Raw genomic sequence first — 20,036 nt, forward strand, 5'->3', positions numbered from 1 at the left:
TCTGCCCGTTCCTCAAAGGAGAAAACAGTCAATTCAATGAAGGCTATTGTCATCCGTGGGTGGCCTGGCTAGAGTGTGACCACTAGGGTGGTCAAGCCAGCCCAAACCCTGTATCTCTGCAGCTGTAGCCCTCTCGTCCCTGACCTCACAGTTGTTGAATATTCACTAGGTCACTACCACTGCATGCTTAGAGACCTTTGTTCCTGTTAATAACAGTTCTTTGTTTGTCAGAGATGGAACAAGTGGTCCAGCGGCCTTCAGGGCAAGTTCCGTGGCTTTCAGAGCAGCTCTTACCCCACATCTTTCAGAATCTGTTTTCCTAATTTGCTCTGACTAATGGGAACGTGTCATATCCTCTCATGTGCTGGGAGAAAAGATTGAGTGTATCTCTGGCAGGCCGGCACGGGGCGGGCACGGGCAGGGGCCTTGTCCTGTGTCTGTGTGTCATCTGGAATAAGACAGCTGGTCCATGTGTCTGAACATGCCCATCAGAGAGGCAGTGCTTTCAGAGTTAACCTCCTCTCCATTCCTCCCTCTGGCCTGGGAACTTTGAAGTCCCTTTATGAGGTGCAGTAGCTAAGCGCTCAACACCCCTGCTGCTCCACCACTTTCTCTACAGCAGGAGGAAAGACTGTGGCTTTGCCCTTGTGAAGATTACAGACTGATGGCTCCTAACAGTGGTAAAGACATGCTCACATCAGGCCTGAGGGCTTGGCCCTGTGTGTCATACAGCCTTTATCAGGCCATGCAGCCTCCGCTGAGAGTCCTCTGTGGCTTCCTGTCTCTGAGGTTGCCTTGGCCGAGCCTGGCTTCTGATCCCAGCCATTATCTGACGTCAGCTTGTCTGTTCTACCCATTCTGGTCACCTGTTGCTGCCCTCTCTGGCCCTCTGATCAGGACCCTTGCATCTCCATCTTCCTCACGCCCTGGAAATGCCCTGCTGGGATGCTGGCTCGGTTCCCTGTGCTGGGGCCCTGAGTCTGGGGGTTTGCATTCTTGCTGGACTCCTTGGTTGTCTCCCATGTCTTCTTAGAGCCTCTCTCTTCTTACATGGCAGCCCAGAGCTCCAAAGAGCACCAAAATAGAAGCCTCCAGACCCTTCTAAGTTTTTGCAAGTTCTGGTAGCATAGTCCACAGGGAAATGTGCTGCACACCCAAAGGCAACACCTCATCAGTGGTTCGAATCCACCAGCTGCTCCTTGGGAGAAAGACAGGCAGTTTCCTCCCATGTGATTTACAACCTCTGAAATGTTGCCCCAAGGCCAGTTTTTCACCCCTCCAGTTTTCTAAGGTTTAGGTCTGGAACTGAAACAGCATCATTGTGTTGAGTCTTTGGTTAAAAGAAATCACCAAGCCAGCCTAGATTCAAGGAGCGAGGGACGCACATGGAAGGAACTCCGAGTATCTTTTTAATTCACACTTCTCCCACCTCACAGGGCCCTCAGCTCTCTTCAGACACACCTACCACACACACCTGCCAAGAGCTGGGATGTCTGCTTGGGAGACGTCACATCTTTCGTAATACCCACAGGATGGTTTCCTCCTTTCGGTTAGTCTCAGCTTAAATGTCACTTTGACAGAGCAGCTGTCCCTGACCTCACCTCGTCCTAATTCAGTGTCTCTAACCCCCTTTGCCTGCCCCACTTTTCTCACTGGCGCTCGTGGTCCCAGCGTAACTTCTGCTGTCTGCGGGTCATCTGCCTCCTCCTTCTCCACGTCTCAGAATCCAAGGGCCGAGAGAGGAGGTCATTTGTCCACTGCAGCCACCGCAGCTCTAGACCTGCCACAAAGTCAAGGTGCTTGAATGAATGTCAGACATGAGTAAACTGAAGTTAAGTGAGGCTAAGTAGCTTTTTTAAAAGGCACACAACAAATAATCTGCACAGCTGGGATTCTAACCAAGCAGGTTAGCATCTAGTACTTGATGTAGGCAAACAAACACCCCAAGTTCAGACATATTCTTTAAGGGCACTTTTATTAAGCTATTAGTGAGATAAAGACAGAGAGACAAGCTGTTCCAGAGTGGGGGAACCCTTCAGTAATGGCTGGCAGTGTTCCAACAAGTTCAGCTTAGGTGGTAAAGTGCTAAGAAGCTGCGTTGCAATCCCAAATGCTCGGGGTTCGAATCCACCAGCTGTTCCAAGGGAGAAGGATGGGCAGTCTCCTCCCATGGGATTTACTGCCTCTGAAAACCTACTAGAGAGTGGGGTCAGCTGTGGGTTGCATCCTACACAGTGGCACACACCACCATCACCACCACCTTTCGTTTAGAAGATTCTAAACAGACGCTCTGCTCCACATCGATCCAGATTGCCCTCTCTTCTTGTGCAGCCTCAGCCCATCCCTGAGACACGATGGTGAAGGTCGGAGTAAATGGATTTAGCTGCACTGGGCGCCTGGTCACCAGGGCTGCTTTTCACTCTAGCAAAGTGGATGTTGTCGCCATCAATGATCCCTTCATTGACCTCAACTACATGGTCTATGTGTTCCAATATGATTCCACCCACGGCAAATTCAACGGCACTGTCAAGGCTGAGAATGGGAAGCTGGTCATCAATGGGAAAGCCATCACTATCTTCTAGGAGCGAGATCCCGCCAACATCAAGTGGGGTGATGCTGGCGCTGAGTATGTTGTGGAGTCCATTGGTGTCTTCACAACCTTGGAGAAGGCTGGGGCTCACTTGAAGGGTGGTGCCAAACGGATAATCATATCTGCTCTTTCTGCCGATGCCCCATGTTTGTGATGGACATGAACCATGAAAAGTATGACACCTCTCTCAAGATTGTCAGCAATGCCTCCTGCACCACCAACTGCTTGGCTCCCCTGGCCAAGGTCATCCATGACAACTTCGGCATTGTAGAGGGACTCATGACCACAGTCCATGCCATCACTGCCACCCAGAAGACTGTGGATGGCCCCTCTGGAAAGCTGTGGCGTGATGGCTGTGGAGCTGCCCAGAACATTATCCCTGCATCTACTGGCGCTGCCAAGGCCGTGGGCTAGGTCATCCCTGAACTGAATGGGAAACTTACCGGCATGGCTTTCCTTGCCAGTGTCCCCACCCCCAATGTGTCAGTTGTGGACCTGACCTGCCGTCTTGGAGAAAGCTGCCAAATATGATGACATCAAGAAAGTAGTAAAGCAGGCATCAGAAGGGCCCCTCAAGGGCATTCTGGGATACACTGAAGACCAGGTTGTCTCCTGTGACTTTAATAGTGACACCCACTCTTCCACCTTTGATGCTGGGGCTGGCATTGCCCGGAACGACCACTTTGTCAAACTCATTTCCTGGTATGACAATGAATTTGGCTACAGCAACCGGGTGGTCTACCTGATGGTTCACCTGGCCCCCAAAGAATAAGAACCCCTTGGACCACCAGCCCCAGCAATAGCACTAGAAGAGAGAGAGAGAGAGACCCTCAGCTGCTGGGGAGTCCTTGCCCCAACTCGATCCTCCCACTTACTGAGAATCTCACATCCTTGACACAAGTTTCTATCAAATGCCCTGAGAAAGGGGAGGGGTTTGGAGAGCGCATTTTGTCATGTACCGTCAATAAAGTACACTGCACTCAGCAAAAAAAAAAAGAGAGAGAGAGAGAGAGAGAGAGATTCTAAACAATGTAGGCAAGGCAGCCTTAGTGGGTAAAAAGACCAGGATTGGGAGGATGCTGTAGTCGTGAGGTTCCGTCTAGTTGACTATGACCCTTTAACAACAGATCAGAACCTTGCCCTGCCCCTCAGCATCCTCACAATGTCCGACATGCTCAAACCCGCTGTTACAGTCCCTGTGTCGGTCTGTCTTGTGGAAAGTCTTCCTCTCTTTCTCTGACCCTCCACCTTTCCCTGCATGATGCCTTTTCCCAAGGACTAGCCCCTCTTGATAATATGCCCAGAGGAACCTTGCCTCTAAGGAGCATCCTGACTGCACTTTCTCCAAGACACATTTGTTTTGTTCTCTTGGCAGCCCACGGCATACTCGCTGCTCTCCAACCCCACAATTCCGAGGTGTTGATTCTTCTTCCATCATCCTGATTCATCATCCAAATTCCAGGTGCATTGAAAATACCGTGGCTTGGATCAGGTGTACCTTAGTCTTTAAACTGACATTGTTGCTCTTTAATGCTTTGGAGAGACCCTTGACAGCATATTATCCCAGTGCAACACATCTTTTATTTATTGACTGCTGCAATCTTTATGTGGAACAGATCATCCAGGAGGCTGGGCTCTATGAGGAGGAATGTGGCATCAGGATTGGAGGAAGACTCATCAACAATCTGCATTATGCAGATGACACAATCCTGCTTGTTGAAACGGAGGAGGACCTGAAGCACTTGCTGCAGAAGGTCAAGGACTGCAGCCTTCAATATGGATTGAAGCTCAACATCAAGAAAACAAAGATTCTCACCACTGGGATGATTGGCAGCACCATAGCATCATGATAGATGGTGAAGAGATTGAGATTGTTAACAGCTTGCTTGGCTCCACCATCAACACTCTTGATACCAGCAGCCAGGAAATCAAAAGATGAATTTCATTGGGAAAGTCTGCTGTCAGGGACCTCTCCAGAGTACTGAAGAGCAATGATGTCAGTCTGGAGACTAAGGTGCACATGATCCAAGCGGTAGTCTTTGCAGTCACTTGCTATTCACCAGAAAACTGCACAATGACTAGGGATGATAGAAGGAGAATTGATGCCTTTGAGCTGTGGTGCTGGAGAAGAATATACCATGGACTGCTAGGAGAACAAACGGGTTCACCCTGGAGAGAGTGAAATCAGGCTGCTCCTTGGATGCAAGGATTCTGAAGTTCCAGCTGACTTACTCTGGGCATGTTGCAAGGAGTAACCAGTCCTTGGAGAGAGATATCATGCTTGAGAGGGTGAAGGGATAGTGTAAGAGAGGAAGACCCTCAGTGAGATGGATTGACTTAGTGACTACGGTAATGGCGATAGGTGTGTCAGAGACAATAAGCTTAGCTTAGGATAGAACAGGGTTCAGAGCTATTGTACATAGGGTCACTGTAAGTTGCAAGTGGTTTGATGGCACTTAACAACAACAACAACAGCAACTCCCCTTTCTATGAAGATGATGCCAAAAGCAAAGAAGGAAGCCCCTGCCCCTCCCAAAACTGAAGCCAAAGCAAAGGCATTAAAGACCAAGAAGGCAGTCCTGAAGGGCATCCACAGCCGAAAAAAAGAAGAAGATCTGCATGTCACCCACCTTCCAGCAACCTAAGACACTGAGCACCCCCAGGGGAAACAAGCTTAACCACTATGCCATCATCAAGTTTCCCCCACCACTGAGTCAGCCATGAAGAAGATTGAAGATAACAACATACTTGTGTTCATTGTGGATGTCAAGGCCAACAAGCACCAAATTAAACAAGCTGTAAAGAAGCTCTAGGACATTGATGTGGCCAAGGTCAACACTTTGATTAGGCCTGATGGAGAGAAGAAGGCCTCTGTTCTACTTGCTCCTGACTATGATGCTTTGGATGTTGCCAACAAAATTGGATCATCTAAACTGAACCCAGCTGTCTAATTCTAAATACAAATTTTTCTCACAAAAAAAACCCAAAACAAAACAACAAACACCAGTTTTTTTATCTTCTTCTGTAAGTGCTTCAAGTCTTTTTCATTTTCTACAAGCAAGGTTATATCTTCTGTGAAATGCAGGCTATTGGTTAGTTAGCCTTCCTCCAATGCCATGTTTTTCTTCATATAGTCTTGCTTTTCATACAGGTTTCTCATGAGCACAATTAAGTACTCAGGGATTACCATTCTTAATGTTATCTATAATTTGTTATGATCCACGTAGTCAGATACTTTTGTATAATCAACAAAACACAAGTCAACATCTTTCTGGTGTTCTCTGCTTTCAGACATGATCCATCTAACACCTGCGATGATAATCCACTGGTATTTCAAATACCAGCATGCTCACTTATGGTGTAAGCTCTCAGCAGAGTTTCCAGACTGGGACAGACTAAGCTGCAGGACTGGCCATCCACTTCTGAAATGACAGGCTTTTGGAAATCTTATGAGAACATTATTATAGAGCCAGGACTGAGTTCTGTGCACAAATTCAAATTAAAAGTTTGCTAGGTCTGTTCTGGGGTTCTGCTGCTTGGCAACGTGGTGGTGGGAGCTATGACTTCAGAGAATCCTTTAGGACAGGATCTGTCAGGGCAAGGAATTGCCCCTCCACTAAGTGGGTCTGATAGCTGAGATCCAATTCAAACGGAATTTTAGTTGAGAGCAAAGCCTCGGGCTGGTTTGACTGTTAGAAGGAACTCTGACATCTGAGCCCAAGCTAAGGGTCAGAATAGAGTGAAGGCTCTACCACAGACCTCAGGCTTCCCCAAACCGAGTGTCTTGTGGTTCAGCTCTGACACAGACTCCACAGTGGAAGCTTTGCTGCTTCTGCCTGTGAAGGCAGAGATAATTACAGCCTCTTGCCTCCTTCTCCACTCAGTTTTCTCTCAGAGCCATCTTCTCGCAAATAAAGACTGATGAGACGTAAAACCACGCTGAAGGTGGCTTTTCTCTTGTCAAAGTGAGCCAGCCCACTCAGTTCTATAAAAACTCTGCATGAGACACAGCAAAAGTTAAACTTCTGCCTGGTTCAGTGGGCAAAATGTTGTTATATGCCATCCAGTTGGAACTGACTCATAGCTGGGTTTTCCAAGGCTGTAAATCACACAGGAGAAAACTGCCCATCTGTCTCCCAAGAAACAGTTGGTGGATTCGAACTGCCTGCTTTTGGGTTGAAAGCACAGCTCCTTACACCCTAGACCACCAGAGCTTAGGAGAATACTGGTCTTGAAAGACCTCCTAACCTGATGAGACTGGAAGACCCCCAAGACTGTTGCCTTGATATATTCTGTTTTTATACTGATGTATTTACAAAGTGTGAATACATTGTTTTTCACGAAAGATCCTTCTTCCCATTTCCCTCACCCCGCCACCCATCAAATTATGCAGCCCTATGATTAACACCCCACCTGACCCCTGCCCATTCTCACCATCTAGAGTTCTGGTGGCCTAGTGGTAAGAAGCTGTGCTGCAATCCCAAAGGCATGAGGTTTGAATCCACCAGCTGTTCCATAGGAGAAGGAAGGGAAGTCTCCTTCTGTGGTATTTACTGCCTCTGAAAACCTGCAGAAGAATCAGCTTTAAGTAGGTTCCAACTTGACAGCACATAGCAACAGCAACAATGTTTAATTTTTAAATTGTTTTAAGTGTCATCTGGGTAAATAACATGCATATTGAAGGTTTAAATGCTTTTTGTTCTAGACCAGGCTACTCCTCGGAGGTTCTGGAATGCTCTATGAGATCCCAGCCAGTTGTACACGTTTTACTCCCTGGCTCCTAAGACCAGAACTGAATGAATGATGGTTTTCTTTCTTTCACTCAGAGAGCCACTCTCTGGATTCCAGCTGTCAGTCGAACCCACCCATGAACGTCCTTCAGGAACTGCCAAGCTACCGGTCCATCGCGCGGAGAAGGAGCACCGTCACTAACAGAGACAAGCCGAGGGGCGCGCTGCTGAAGCCCACGGACTCTAACCATGCCACCCTCGAGGGAGAGGTCACTGAGCACCTCAGCAGCCAGTCCATTCGGAAGTATGCCCTGAACATCTCTGAGAAGCGGAGGCTAAGGTTGGTCCCCCAGCGGCCCAGAAGTCACGTCATGGCTGGGTAGGGAGACACTCAGTACCTGGGGTGCGTCTTCCAAAGATTTTCCCCATCTATAATGCCATTACTTAACGCCATCTGCATTCCTGTGATAAAAGAGACCCAAGCACGTAATCGCTAACATGTTAAAAGTTGATTTTTTGCCCACATGGCTCAGGGGCCAGGTCTTCCGCATTCACTGACCCTCACCCATGCATCCTGAAAGTCACATTGTAATGCTCCCTGTGTAACTCGCCAGTGGATGAGTGCAAGTTAGCTACTGCTTGTGTAATAAGCTACCCCCAAATTTAGCAGCTTTAAAGTACCACCAACTGTCTGAGTCTACCCGGCAGCTGAGCAGTTGTTCGACTTCAGAAGAACTCACTCTGGCCAGCGGTGGGCCAGGCAGGTGGTTCTGCTGAGCTAGGCTGGGGAGGACTGGTCAGGGATGACCATTCCTGTTCCACGCAGTCCGTCCTCTAGGAGGCAAGCTTGGGCGTGTTCACGCAGCCGCAGTTCACGGGGTTCAAGAGAGACACTTCTAGAAGTAGAGGCCTAGGCTTGGAGATAGCATAGCGTGACATCTGTGTTCTGTGGTCTGAGCGGCTCACAAGGTCTGCCCCGTAGCCACACGGCCACAGGGAGCAGCAGAAGGGGGGAATGGGTTTTGGTCAATAGCTGGGCATCTTCTTCATGGCCACAGGCTCAAAGTGTAATTTATCTCATTGCTCCGTGTGTGGAAATAAAACTTCTGCAGCTGATTCCAATTCCATTTTTTTTAAACAAGCAACAATATTCCGAGTAGAGGTTCTAGTAGTGGCACAAATCAAGTTACAGAGGGAAGGTGGTTCTTACAATAAAAGGCCTATAGACAAGCACTTTGTCTATTATAGTGTGCAGGTTAGGAACCACAAGATGTAGAGGCTCAGCTATGTCATTTATGCTTAAGTCCTGGAGCAAATTCCATCTACCACTGGGCTATTTTACAACTCGGAAGTTCACATGCAAGGTAGAGGTGAAGTAAGGAACAGCTTATGAGGTTTTCCATCTATTCCAACAACTAAGAGATAGTGAGAAGAGTTGGGACCACAGAAGGCTTTTAGGGCCAATTAGTAGGCTCTGTGCCCAGGAGAAAATGAATATACTTACCATTAATGTTAATGCTCATCCACGGCTCTTCTGGGAGGATCTAAATCGTTGAAGCGTCCTCCTTTGTTTCCAGCTGGGAGCTGGGGCCTGTCAATCCTGTCTGCCACGAGGACCTGATGTGGGCCACCCTTGGCCAAGTGTCCTTCAGAGCCACACTTAAAGCAAGTGAGTGGGAGCTTCCTCTCTACTCCTTTGCCTATCTGTGGCTCTCGTCTGTGACACTGTCTACTAAAGTGGCCCAGCTTTCCACAGTGGAAGCAATTCTGACCTCCTTTATTACCTTTGGGTGGCACTGTATATGAGTAAGACTTCCTTTTCCTGACACAGGCCCTAAACTGGCAGCAATAGCTGCCCCAATAATTTTGGCCATTCTCTGGTCTTTTCTCTTCCCTCTAGATCCTTCCTGCCCATAGCCACCCCTCAGTAACGGAAGGGCACATTCCACTACCAAGACCAAGTAGCCAGCCACAAGCTTGGGCATGTCCATGCTAACCCTCACTTCTGATGTTTTCGTTACAAATTTGGGGATTCCCTCTACTGCTTCAGAATATGAGCTCAGGGATGCCCAACTCCCTCACTAATGACCTTCTTACTCTCCGAGCTCAGTAATTCCCTAAAAGGACTCAGAGTGCATGGGAAGTACTAAGGACTGCAATTTTATTACAGCAAAAAAGGATACATATGGGGGTGGGGGGGTGCATAGGGCAAGGTCTGAGAAGATTTCCAACACGAAGTTTCTGTGTCCCAAGAAGGGATGCACTCTCCTCTCATGCACAACAATAGCTTTCATTAACCAGTAAGCCCATGGGATTTCTGTATCCAGCGACTTTGCTGCAACACTGATGGCCTCATGGCAAGAAGCTGTGCTGCAATCCTGAAGGCATGTGGTTCGAATCTACCAGCTGCTCACTGGGAGAAGGGTGGGCATTCTCCTCCTGTGCAATTAACTGCCCCTGAAAACCTGACTAAGAGGGTCTGCTATGGGTCAGTTCCAACTTGACCGTATACAGCATCAACATTATAGGGGCACAATTGATTAGATCAGTCAGATGCTTAATTGATTCCATCAGCCACCCACTTCTGAGGTTGCAGTCTTATCACCAGGTGGTCTGGCCCGGCCAGCCCTCACCTGAATTTCCTCATTAGCATAAATCCTCAGATGTGGTCTGAAGCTGTTAGAGATGCTTCATTTTCTAGTGACTTTCCAAGTTTCCAAGGTTTTGGACCTTTTCCCTCAGGAACTAAGGACAAAGGCAAATTTCTTTGCTTACACTCACCTATAAACCCAGAATCAGCTCACATGGGTGGTGGTTCCTCTTCAACCCCCTTGTTGGGACCACTCCTGACAGTAGAGGGACTGGTAACTTAGTCCGAGAGACATTAGCAGCTAACCCAAAGGCCACACCTCTCTAGGATGAATCCATGGACCATTCTGCAGGAGAATCTCCTCCACATGCAATTTAGGGTCTCTCAAAAACCCATTAAAGGGTCAGGTAGGAGACAGTTCTGATTCGAAGGCCATGAGGTTTTCTTGTTAGTGTTGTGAGGTTCCCTCAAGTTGAGTATAGCCCATCGTGACCCTATTGTCTATGAACAAGAGATCTGTGTGTGTACCATCAAATCGGATCTGACTGGTACAGGAGGAGATTGCCCTTCTTTCTCCAGCAGAGCATCTGGTGGATTCGAACTGCACCTCTGGGATTGCAGTGCAGCTTCTTGCCACTAGGCCACCAGCGTTCCCCTATGGAACAACAGATCTGAACCCTTTCCTATCCTGTGCCATCCTTATCACCTCTGATATCCTCGACTTCATTGCTGCAGCCACTGTGTCAATACATTTTATCGACAACATGCCCAGAGTATGTGAGATGAAGTTTTACCATCCCTTCTTCTAAGGACCACCCTGGCTGTTTGTTGTTCAACATAGGTTTTGGCAATCTATGGTATGTATTCATTCTTCTAGGCCATATAGCCCTGGTGTGTCCACTTGCTGTACAGAGCTAACTTGTGGTCATTGTGAAGCTGAACACTCACACTGATGTGTCAAATGCGATAACGTTTACCCATGGTGGACAGTGTTTGGTGGTGCTCCCTGGTTAAAACAAGCTTGGAAGCAGTAGTGGCATCCACTTCCGTAAATAGCTTGCCTCCGGAAACCCTATGAACCTGGAGAAAGGATGAAAGTCACACATGCAAGTGTCGAGGACTTTAGTTCATAGGGTCACTATGAGTCGCCTGTGCTCGACGGCACTTAACAACAACAACAGCAATGATGGTATGTATTCAGTATTCTTTGCCAACACCACAACTCAAAGACATCAGTTCTTCTTTGGTCTTCTTTATTCATTGTTTAACTTTCACATGCATATGGTTTGGGATAGGTGCACCTTAATCTTTAAAGTGACATCCTTGCTCTTTAACTTCAGTGAGGTCCTTGACAGCATATTTGTCAATGCAGTAGACCATTTGATTTCTTGACAGCTGTTTCCTTCGGTGGTTGACTGTGGACCCAAGTAAAATTAAATCATTGGCAACATCAGTCTTTTCTCTGTTTTTCATGAGCCAGATAAATGTTAATCAAATGATCCCACAATTAAGGGTCAGTCATGATTCCATTACTCTTCCAAAAGTCTGCTTCTCAGTAGCTTGCATGTTGCTGATTACTAGAAGCTGTTTCTTTAATATTTCAAATGCCAGTGAGCTCACCCATGAGAGACAGTGTGAACAGAATTTCCAGACCAAGAAAGATTAGGAAGAAAGGCCTGGCAATCTACATCTGAAATTTCTCATTATTTCATCTCATTGGCGTCAAGTTGGTACTGGTTCACAGCTGACCTTCTAGCTAGTTTTCAGGGGCAGTAAATCACACAGCTGGAGATGTGGATTTGACTGGCAGCCTTTAGGTTGACGGTGCCACTCCCTACAGACTACGTCACTAGCACTCATTTCTGAAAATTCATCCACAAAAACCCTATGTGGCATGGCAAGAATATTGCCAGCTGTCGTGCTGGGAGACAAGCCGCTTAGCTTGGAAGGTACAGTGGTGGCAACAGTGGTGGACCGGACATTCTAACAACCAGGAAGGCGGCTCAGGACCAAGCAATGTTTTGCTCTATTGTGTGTCCTAATTGCCAGTTCAGTGGCAGCTACCAGTGACAACAAGTTAGGGAAAGGAGTGTGTTGTAGGAGAGAGAGGGCAGAGTTGCTCTTTTTAGGGGTGCAGAAGCGCCACGGGTGTCAGGCTCAGTTCCATGGAGTATGGCTTTCTTGACGCTGTTCCTGGGTTGGGTTTTAGTTGATGCTGAGTTGGGATTGCTGTAGATTGTGTCATGCTTGCTTTTCCTGCAGGGACATTCAAGAGACCCAACTGAAGTACTTATCAGAGTGGGACCAGTGGAAACAGTACAGCAGCAGGTCCTGGAAGAGGTTTTTGGAGAAAGTCCATGAGATCACAGCCCACCTGGAGCTCTGGCAGGAAGACATCCGCAGCATTGAAGGTACTGTGCCCCTCCCTTGGCACTGTCCCCTGCGTGGTGTTTCTGCGTTGGGTGTAGAAACCTCCTCACCTTTGCTAACTTCTACCTAATAGAAGAGGGAGCTCTGGTGGCCTAGTGACAAGAAGCTGCACTGCAATTCTGAAGGCACACGGTTCAAGGCTGCTAGCTGCTCTGCCTTCAAAGGACGGGCAATCTCCTCCTGTGTGATTAACTGCCTCTGAAAACCCGCTGGAGGGTCAGCTATGGATCGGTTCCAATACGACAGTACACAACACCAACAACAACCTAACAGAGGACGGAACTCTGGTGGCCTACTGGCAAGAAGCTCCACTGCAATCCCAAAGGCATGAGGTTCGAGGCAGGACAAGGATGGGCAATCTCCTCCAGTGTGATTAACTGCCTCTTAAAACCCACCAGAGGGGTGAGCTCTGGTGGCCTAGTGGCAAGAAGGTGCACTGCAATCCCATAGCTGAGCAGTTCAAATCCACCAGATGCTTTGCTGGAGAAGGAGGAACAATCTCCTCCTGTACCAGTCAAATCTGATTTGACTGTACACGCAAATAATAATAATAATAATAATAATAATAATAATAATAATAATACCCCACCAGAGGGTCAACTATGGATTTGTTCTGACTATACAGTACAAATCAACAACAACCTGATAAAGGAGGCAGTTCTGGTGGCTTAGTGGTAAGGATTTGTGCTTCCAACTCAAAGGTGTTGATTTGCCTTCGAGTTGAGTATGACTCATAGTGACCCTATGAATAAAAGGCCTTAAGCCATTCTACATCTATCAACATTTATCAAAGTTCATAGAGTTTCCGGAGGCATGTTATTTAGGAAGTGGATGCTACTCTTGCTTCTAAAAACTCGAAGGTATACAGTTTGAATCCACCAGCTGCACCTTGGGATATAGATGGGCTGTCACTTCCCTTGAGATTTACTGCCTCTGAAAACCTACTGGAGGGTCAGCTATAAGTCACTTCTGACTTGATGTTACACAACATCAATGTCAAACCCACAACAGCATCATCTCTGCCCACCTATAACATCAACCCCACCAGCAGTATCAACTCCACCTACAACATGAACCCCACCAGCAACATCAGTATCAACCCTACTACCAACATCAACCCCACCACCAACATCAACTCTGCCTACAACATCAGCCCCATCACCAACATCAACCCTACCACTAACACCAACTCTGCCTACAACATGAAACCCACCAGCAACATCAGCATCAACCCTACTACCAACATCAACCCCACCACCAACACCAAGCCTACCAGCAACATCAGCTTCACCTACAACATGGACCCCACCAGTAACATCAGCATCAACCCCACCACCAACATCAACTCCGCCTACAATGTCAACCCTACCAGCAACATCAGCATCAACCCCATCACCAGCATCAACCCCACCAACAACATAACCCCACCTACAACATCAACCCCACCAGCAACATCAGCATCAGCCCTACTACCAACATCAACATCAACACCAACACCAACTCTAACTACAACATCAACCCCACCACCAACACCAGCTCCACTTACAACATCAACCCCACCAGCAACATCTACTCCACCAACATCAACCTGAAAGAGATAGCATTGCTTCAACAATGTGTGTGAACAACCAACCCTAATTGTTATCTGAAACATTTTTGTCTTTGTCACATAGATGGTTTCTCCATCTTTCTAGATGTTACAGATGTAGAACAAAATTTATGATCTTCCTTGTTTTAAAATGACTTTGATGTTAAAGGGTTATTGTTGGTAGGCACCATCGAGTCAGTTCCCCCTCATCGTATCCCTGCGTACAATTGAATGACCACAGCCTGGTCCTCACAGTTGTTGCTGTATTTGAGCCTGTTGTATCCACTGTGTTTATTCATATGGTCCAGGGTCTTCCTCTTTACTCCTGACCCTCTACTTTTCCAAGCATATTGTCCTTCTCCAAGGACTGATCTATTTTGGTAATGTGCCCAAAGTATGTGAGCTGAAATATCATCAGGGTTTCTAAGGAACATTTCCTCCACACCAGATTTGTGGATTCCCTGGCAGTCCATGGTATATTGCGTATTCTTCACCAACCCCATAATTCAAAGGCAACAGTTCTTTAGTCTCTATTTTCCTAGGCCAACTATCACATAAATGATGATGATGATGATGATGATGTTGTTGTTGTTATGATGTGTCCTCAGGTCAGAACTGACTCTTTTTTTTTTTAAATTATGATTAAATTTTATTCGTTTCAATGAACATTCACAGGGATTCTGGGCTTTTACTCCTTCATTGTCGCACCATTCTCTCCACCCTCCTCCCCAGTTTGTTCTTCTTCCCCGCCATCCGAATGTCTGTTTTAATTGTCCAATTGCCACAGTGCTTGTCAAAGTCAGTTCTGATTAATCTTCTTTGTCAGTGTGTCCTTTGCCATTCCCTATCACTCCTCCCTGAGAGAGACTTCACCCTGAGTCATAAGGAAAAGGGGATGGCGTATTCTCTTAGCTACTTCCTGCTGAAAAGGGACGCTGTGGGTTTCAGGGTGAAGATCTTCTCTCACTACTCTAAAGGGCCCCTTTGGCAGTAGGAAACACATAGACTATTATGGAGATTGATTTTGGAATTTAGATGCACTCTTATTGATTGTGCTTGGCCGTACATGTTCATATCCTTGAAGATGTATCATGGGGGTGTTGCAACCTAGAAGACACAAATTTGACTAACAAGTTATAAGTACATGAGTCAAAAATTATGGAAAAGTAAAAGAAAGGATTCTTTCATTGTTTTACAAACCCTCCCCCAGGTCCCCTCCACCATGTAGCCCTCGCTCTAGACTCCTGTGATGACAGAAATACCTAGTCATATATCTCTTTAAACAGTTTTCTCCCTCCTCTGTTTCAGTGCAGTATACATTATTGAACCCATCTTACTCCGTCTCTCCCCAACCCCAAGGACAGTCCCATTCTCTTGTTGTTGTTGTTAGATGCCGTGAGTCGAGTACAATTCATAGCAACCCTATGAACAAAAGATTTGAACCCTGCTCTATCCTGTGCCGTCCTCCCACTCATCGCTGACTCCTTTTCAGAGGCAGTAAAATCACATGGAACAGATTGCCCATCTTTCTTTTAAGGAGCTTCTGGTGGATTCAAACCACCTGTCTTTGGTTTGGTGACTCAACTCCTTACCCACTAGGCTGCCAGAGCTCCCAGGGTTATTAGATATACATACATATATGTTGTTAAGTGCCATCGAGTTGTAGACAACTCATAGCGACCCTATGAATGAAAGACCTGAACACTTGTATAACTTTCATCCTTTCTCTAGGTTCATAGGGTTTCCCAAGGCAAGCTATTTACGGAAGTGGATGCCACTCCTGTTTCCAAGCTTGTTTTAAACAGGGAGTTCCATCAAACACTGTCCACCATGGGTAACCATTATCACATTTGACACATTAGTGTCACAGTGTTCAGCGTCACAGCAACCACGAGTTACCGCTGTACAGCAAGTGGACAGACCATATGTATGAGACGAGTGAAAAATACCACACGTGGGTCAAGTCACCTCAGTCTTTAAAATATTGTCTTGGCTTCTTAACACCTTCCAGTAGGGCTTGTTATTTAATGTCCTGTTGATAATGCTCATGTGTTACTTGATCACAAATAGGATTTTTCCCAGTAGGATAACTATGTCCACTGGTATTTAAAAATGATACTCTGAGATGAGGCTCAAAGGGTCCCCAGACTGTGAAAGGAGCCTACAGCACTGAAGAGGTCCTTTCCTTCCCCATAATGATGAGAATTTGGCATGCGGTGTACAAGAACCAGAAGTTCCTGGGGGTGCAAATTGCAGGCATACTTGGCTGCAAACTCAAAGGTTGGTGCTTGAATCCACCCAGAGGTACCTCGAAATAAATGCCTGATGATCTACTTGCCAGACATCAGCCACTGGAAACTTTGTGAATTTTGAAGCATGGGTGATACATGCATTGCTTAAAAATTGCTGTTCATTTTAACCTAATATGCATAACATTAAGAATGATAAGGTAGAAAAATCTTAAGGTTATGCAGTCAGCTTGCTTCAAGGGTCACCTTCCCTGCTCTTGAAAACCCAAACCCAGTGGAACCCTTTGCTGTTGAGAAGGTTCAAACTCATTGTGACCCACCGCCAGGTGTCAAGGCTGTAATTCTCTGTGGGAGGAAACTTCCCCTCTTTCTTCTACAGAGCAGCTGATGGATTCAAAACACTGACCTACTGTTAGCAGTGCAGTATGTAACCACACCTACAGGACTCCTTAAAGAGACTGATATTGAACATTATAAACAATGCAGAAAATAAATCGGTCTGCCTTGGAGAGAGTGAAACCAAGTTTCTCCTTGGAGGCTAGGATTTTGAAGCTGTCTCACATACTTTGGTCACATACCAGGAGGGACCTGTCCTTGGAGAAGGACATCCTGCTCAGAAGGATGGTAGGTTAGCACAGGAGGTGAGATGGATTGATTGAGATGGTAGGACTAAGGGTATCAGACATAGTGATAGGGCAGAGTTCAGAGCTTTTGTACATAGGGTTGCGATGAGTTGCAAGCAACTTGATGGCACACAACAACACACACACACACACACACACACACACACACACACACACAGAGATTGGAAATAAGTCAAGACATAAAATTAGAGGAGAAAATATACACTGGATAATGTAGCAGAGCCGTGATCACATGCTTCTCAGGATTACGTATTTTCTTTGATAAAAGACTCCCAGAGAGGTGCAAATAGCTATTTACGGAAGTGGATGCCACTCCTGTTTCCAAGCTTGTTTTAAACAGGGAGTTCCATCAAACACTCTCCACCATGGGTAACCATTATCACATTTGACTGCTAATCAAAAGATTGGAGATTTGAATCCATCCACAGGCACTTTGGAAGAAAGATCTGTGATCTGATTCCAGGAGATCAGCTACTGAAACCCTGTGGGACAGTTCTTCTCTGATAGACACTGACGCCAGCTCTCCACCTGAAGAGATGGTTAAACTGCTGGGAAACGGGACTTTAAAGCCACCTCAACATCACTGGGGGTTCTGATTCCCAGCGACCCTCTACTGAGTCTCTGTGAATTGTTACTGGAGTAGACTGCCCGTCTTAATGTAAATTGTCTCTGAAGGAGACAGCACATCTTCAGTCTCAGAGCCGCATCCATCCCTCAGAGCTGCTGGTGCATTTGAACCACTGGAGACGCACAGCCTTTGGTTTAGTGGGGCAGCTCGTCGGGGATTACACCTCCAGAGCTCCCGACTGATTCTAGTTACTGCTAGAACTTTGACAGATGAAAAACCCACAAGAGCCAGAACTTGTGTAAGCAGAAACCTGCTTGAGAGGGGAAACTCAGATAGTTTGCACTAATAGAGAGTATTAGGAAAGTGGGAAGACCATAAGATGGAAAAGTGCAAGAGAAGTCATTCCTACTGAGCTCTGCTGCTTCCACTGTATGTAGAAAACAGAGACGACAAAGGGCTTTATTTTAACAGGTAAATTTAGCAAGGTTCCTATACATGCTGTTGAGCTGATAGCAGACTCATAGCAGACCCTCCAGTGGGTTTTTAAAGGCTGTAAATCACCTGAGAGGCAATTGCACATCTACCTCCCCCAAAGCTGCTGGTGGATTTAAGCTACTTGCCTTTGGGTTGGCAGTGCAACTCCTTGCCCACTAAGCCAACTCGAGCTCCTCTAGAGCTCTTTGTAAATAGTTACAAAAGGAAAACTTTTAAAAATGGTCTAATTATAATAGTTTCAAAAGCTTCAAATACCTAGTAGGAATGTATACAATGATAAATGTTTAAGGCCTCTGTGGAAAGTTATAAACTGTGGTGGAGAAGGGTGAGCTATACCATGTTCATGGATCAAAAGACACAGTGTGGAAAACATAACCACTTTTTGCCAAGTTGACCTATGTATCTCCATGTAATCTTAGCTGGAATCAAAACAGGTTTATGTATGTAAAAATCAACATGCTGATTCTAAAATGCTTATCAGAATGCAAAGGACTGAGTAGGAAATTTAGCCCCAGAGAGTAAGTTTTCCTATAAATCTCAAAAGCTCTGGTGGTTTAGCTCATTGGGAGTCGCTCTGCTGACCTAAAGGCCACACCTTGCTGGCAGTTTGCGTTCACCTGTGGCTGTGACAGAGGGACAGTCTCTTCCTGTGCAATTAGCACGTTGCCGCACACTTATAAATTGACGACCATGCTTAGAAACACTTTGTTTTTTTCATTTTTTTACAACTGCCATATGAAATTGAGCATCAGTCGTATGTTTGGAAGTGAAAATTACCACACACTGACAATTTGCACACTGAATATTTGCGGAAATATTCCAAATTGTTAAACATGAAAAATGGCACAAAAAAGGAATTGATATGTTATCTGGAATGTTACAATTTTTTTAATGTATTACTGAATAATTAACAGTGCACTAGTGTACTTTGTATGAATGATGTCCCTTCTTTAATTAATTAAAATGTGTAGGATGGCTACAGCTGTCATTTGTGGCAACGTATTAATATCTTCAGAAAAACACTTGAGGATCAATTATGAGTTGGTTCTGTCCCAAATGGCTGTTTTTTTGAGCTTCTGTTTGTGGACTATTATGCTACTAATGAAAAGGTCAGTAGTTCAGATCCACCGACTCCTTCATGGGAGAAAGATGAGCAGTATCTTCTTGTAAGGATTTATAGCCTTAGAAACTCAATGGAGGGTCGTTCCGAGTTGGAATGGACTCAGCAGAGGTGGAATTTTCCTTATCATAAATCTGCACTTCTCTGGTGGCGTAATCTGTAGGGAGTTGTGCAGAAAATCAATAGTGGTGCCTCTCTGATTGTTCAAATCCACCAGCACCACTTTATTGGGAGAAAGATGAACACTCTGCTTAAGTGGTCAGCTATGAATCAGTGCGGACTTGATGGCAGTGAGCTTTGACAGTTCTTAAAACAGTGTAGTGTTGGTGCAAAAGTAGATAAATAGACTAAAGGGACAGAACTGAGTGTTCAGAAACAGATTCTTACGGGGATGGTTCACGGTCTCGTAACAGAGACACTCCTGCAGCTGACTGACGTAAGTAGGACCTTTGCAGTAAATGGTGCTGAGCCAATCACATATACAGATGGAAAAAGAGAACGATTTTTTCCTATTTTATTTTTGTTGTTGTTAGAGTCTGCACAGTAAAACATACACCAGTTCAACCACTATTAAAATTCAGTGACATTTGCACACCCATGTTTATTGCAGCTTTGTTCACAATAGCAAGGAGTTGGAAACAACCCAGGTTCCCATCAACAAACGAATGTATAAAGAAGCTGTGGTATATTCACACAATGGAATACTAAGCTGCATTGAAAAACAAGGAACTCATGCAATATTATTCAAAATGGGTGTCCCTGGAGAACATTATGCTGAGTGAAGTATCTCAGTCACATAAGGACAAATACTGCATGGTGCCACTGTTGTAGAATGGGACTGATATAAGGGTTGGAGTAAGACTGAGAAAAACTGGGTAAATTATGTGTACTGCATTGAAACAGATGAGGAAGAGAATAATTTAAAAGTGATATATGATAGGGTATTATAGTTATCACAAGAGTCCAGAATTAAGGGTGCATAGTGGAGTGTACCTGGGGCAGTGGGAGGGGTGCAGGGGGATTGTATACCAA

The 20,036-nt window shown here is 45.9% G+C and overlaps 2 protein-coding genes across 2 annotated transcripts in view; both read left to right on the top strand.

The window, feature by feature from the left end:
• Positions 1-4,942: 4,942 nt before the first annotated feature.
• Positions 4,943-20,036, top strand: part of TMC7 (transmembrane channel-like 7) — a 60,715-nt gene continuing 45,621 nt past the window's right edge. Inside the window, exons 1-3 of the mRNA XM_006892714.1 lie at positions 4,943-4,952; positions 7,417-7,660; positions 12,173-12,321. Of these exons, the coding sequence (XP_006892776.1) occupies positions 4,943-4,952; positions 7,417-7,660; positions 12,173-12,321 (403 nt within the window). The remainder of the gene's footprint in view (positions 4,953-7,416; positions 7,661-12,172; positions 12,322-20,036) is intronic.
• On the top strand, positions 13,241-13,546 carry LOC102845327 (hepatitis A virus cellular receptor 1-like). The gene is made up of 2 exons (XM_006892680.1): positions 13,241-13,247; positions 13,425-13,546. The coding sequence occupies exons 1-2, from the start codon at positions 13,241-13,243 to the stop codon at positions 13,544-13,546; spliced, it is 129 nt and encodes a 42-aa protein (XP_006892742.1).

The sequence above is a fragment of the Elephantulus edwardii genome, unplaced genomic scaffold, assembly GCF_000299155.1.
Source record: "Elephantulus edwardii isolate Elephantulus edwardi_28Jun2011 unplaced genomic scaffold, EleEdw1.0 scaffold00117, whole genome shotgun sequence".
In the NCBI taxonomy this organism is placed as follows: Eukaryota; Metazoa; Chordata; class Mammalia; order Macroscelidea; family Macroscelididae; genus Elephantulus; species Elephantulus edwardii.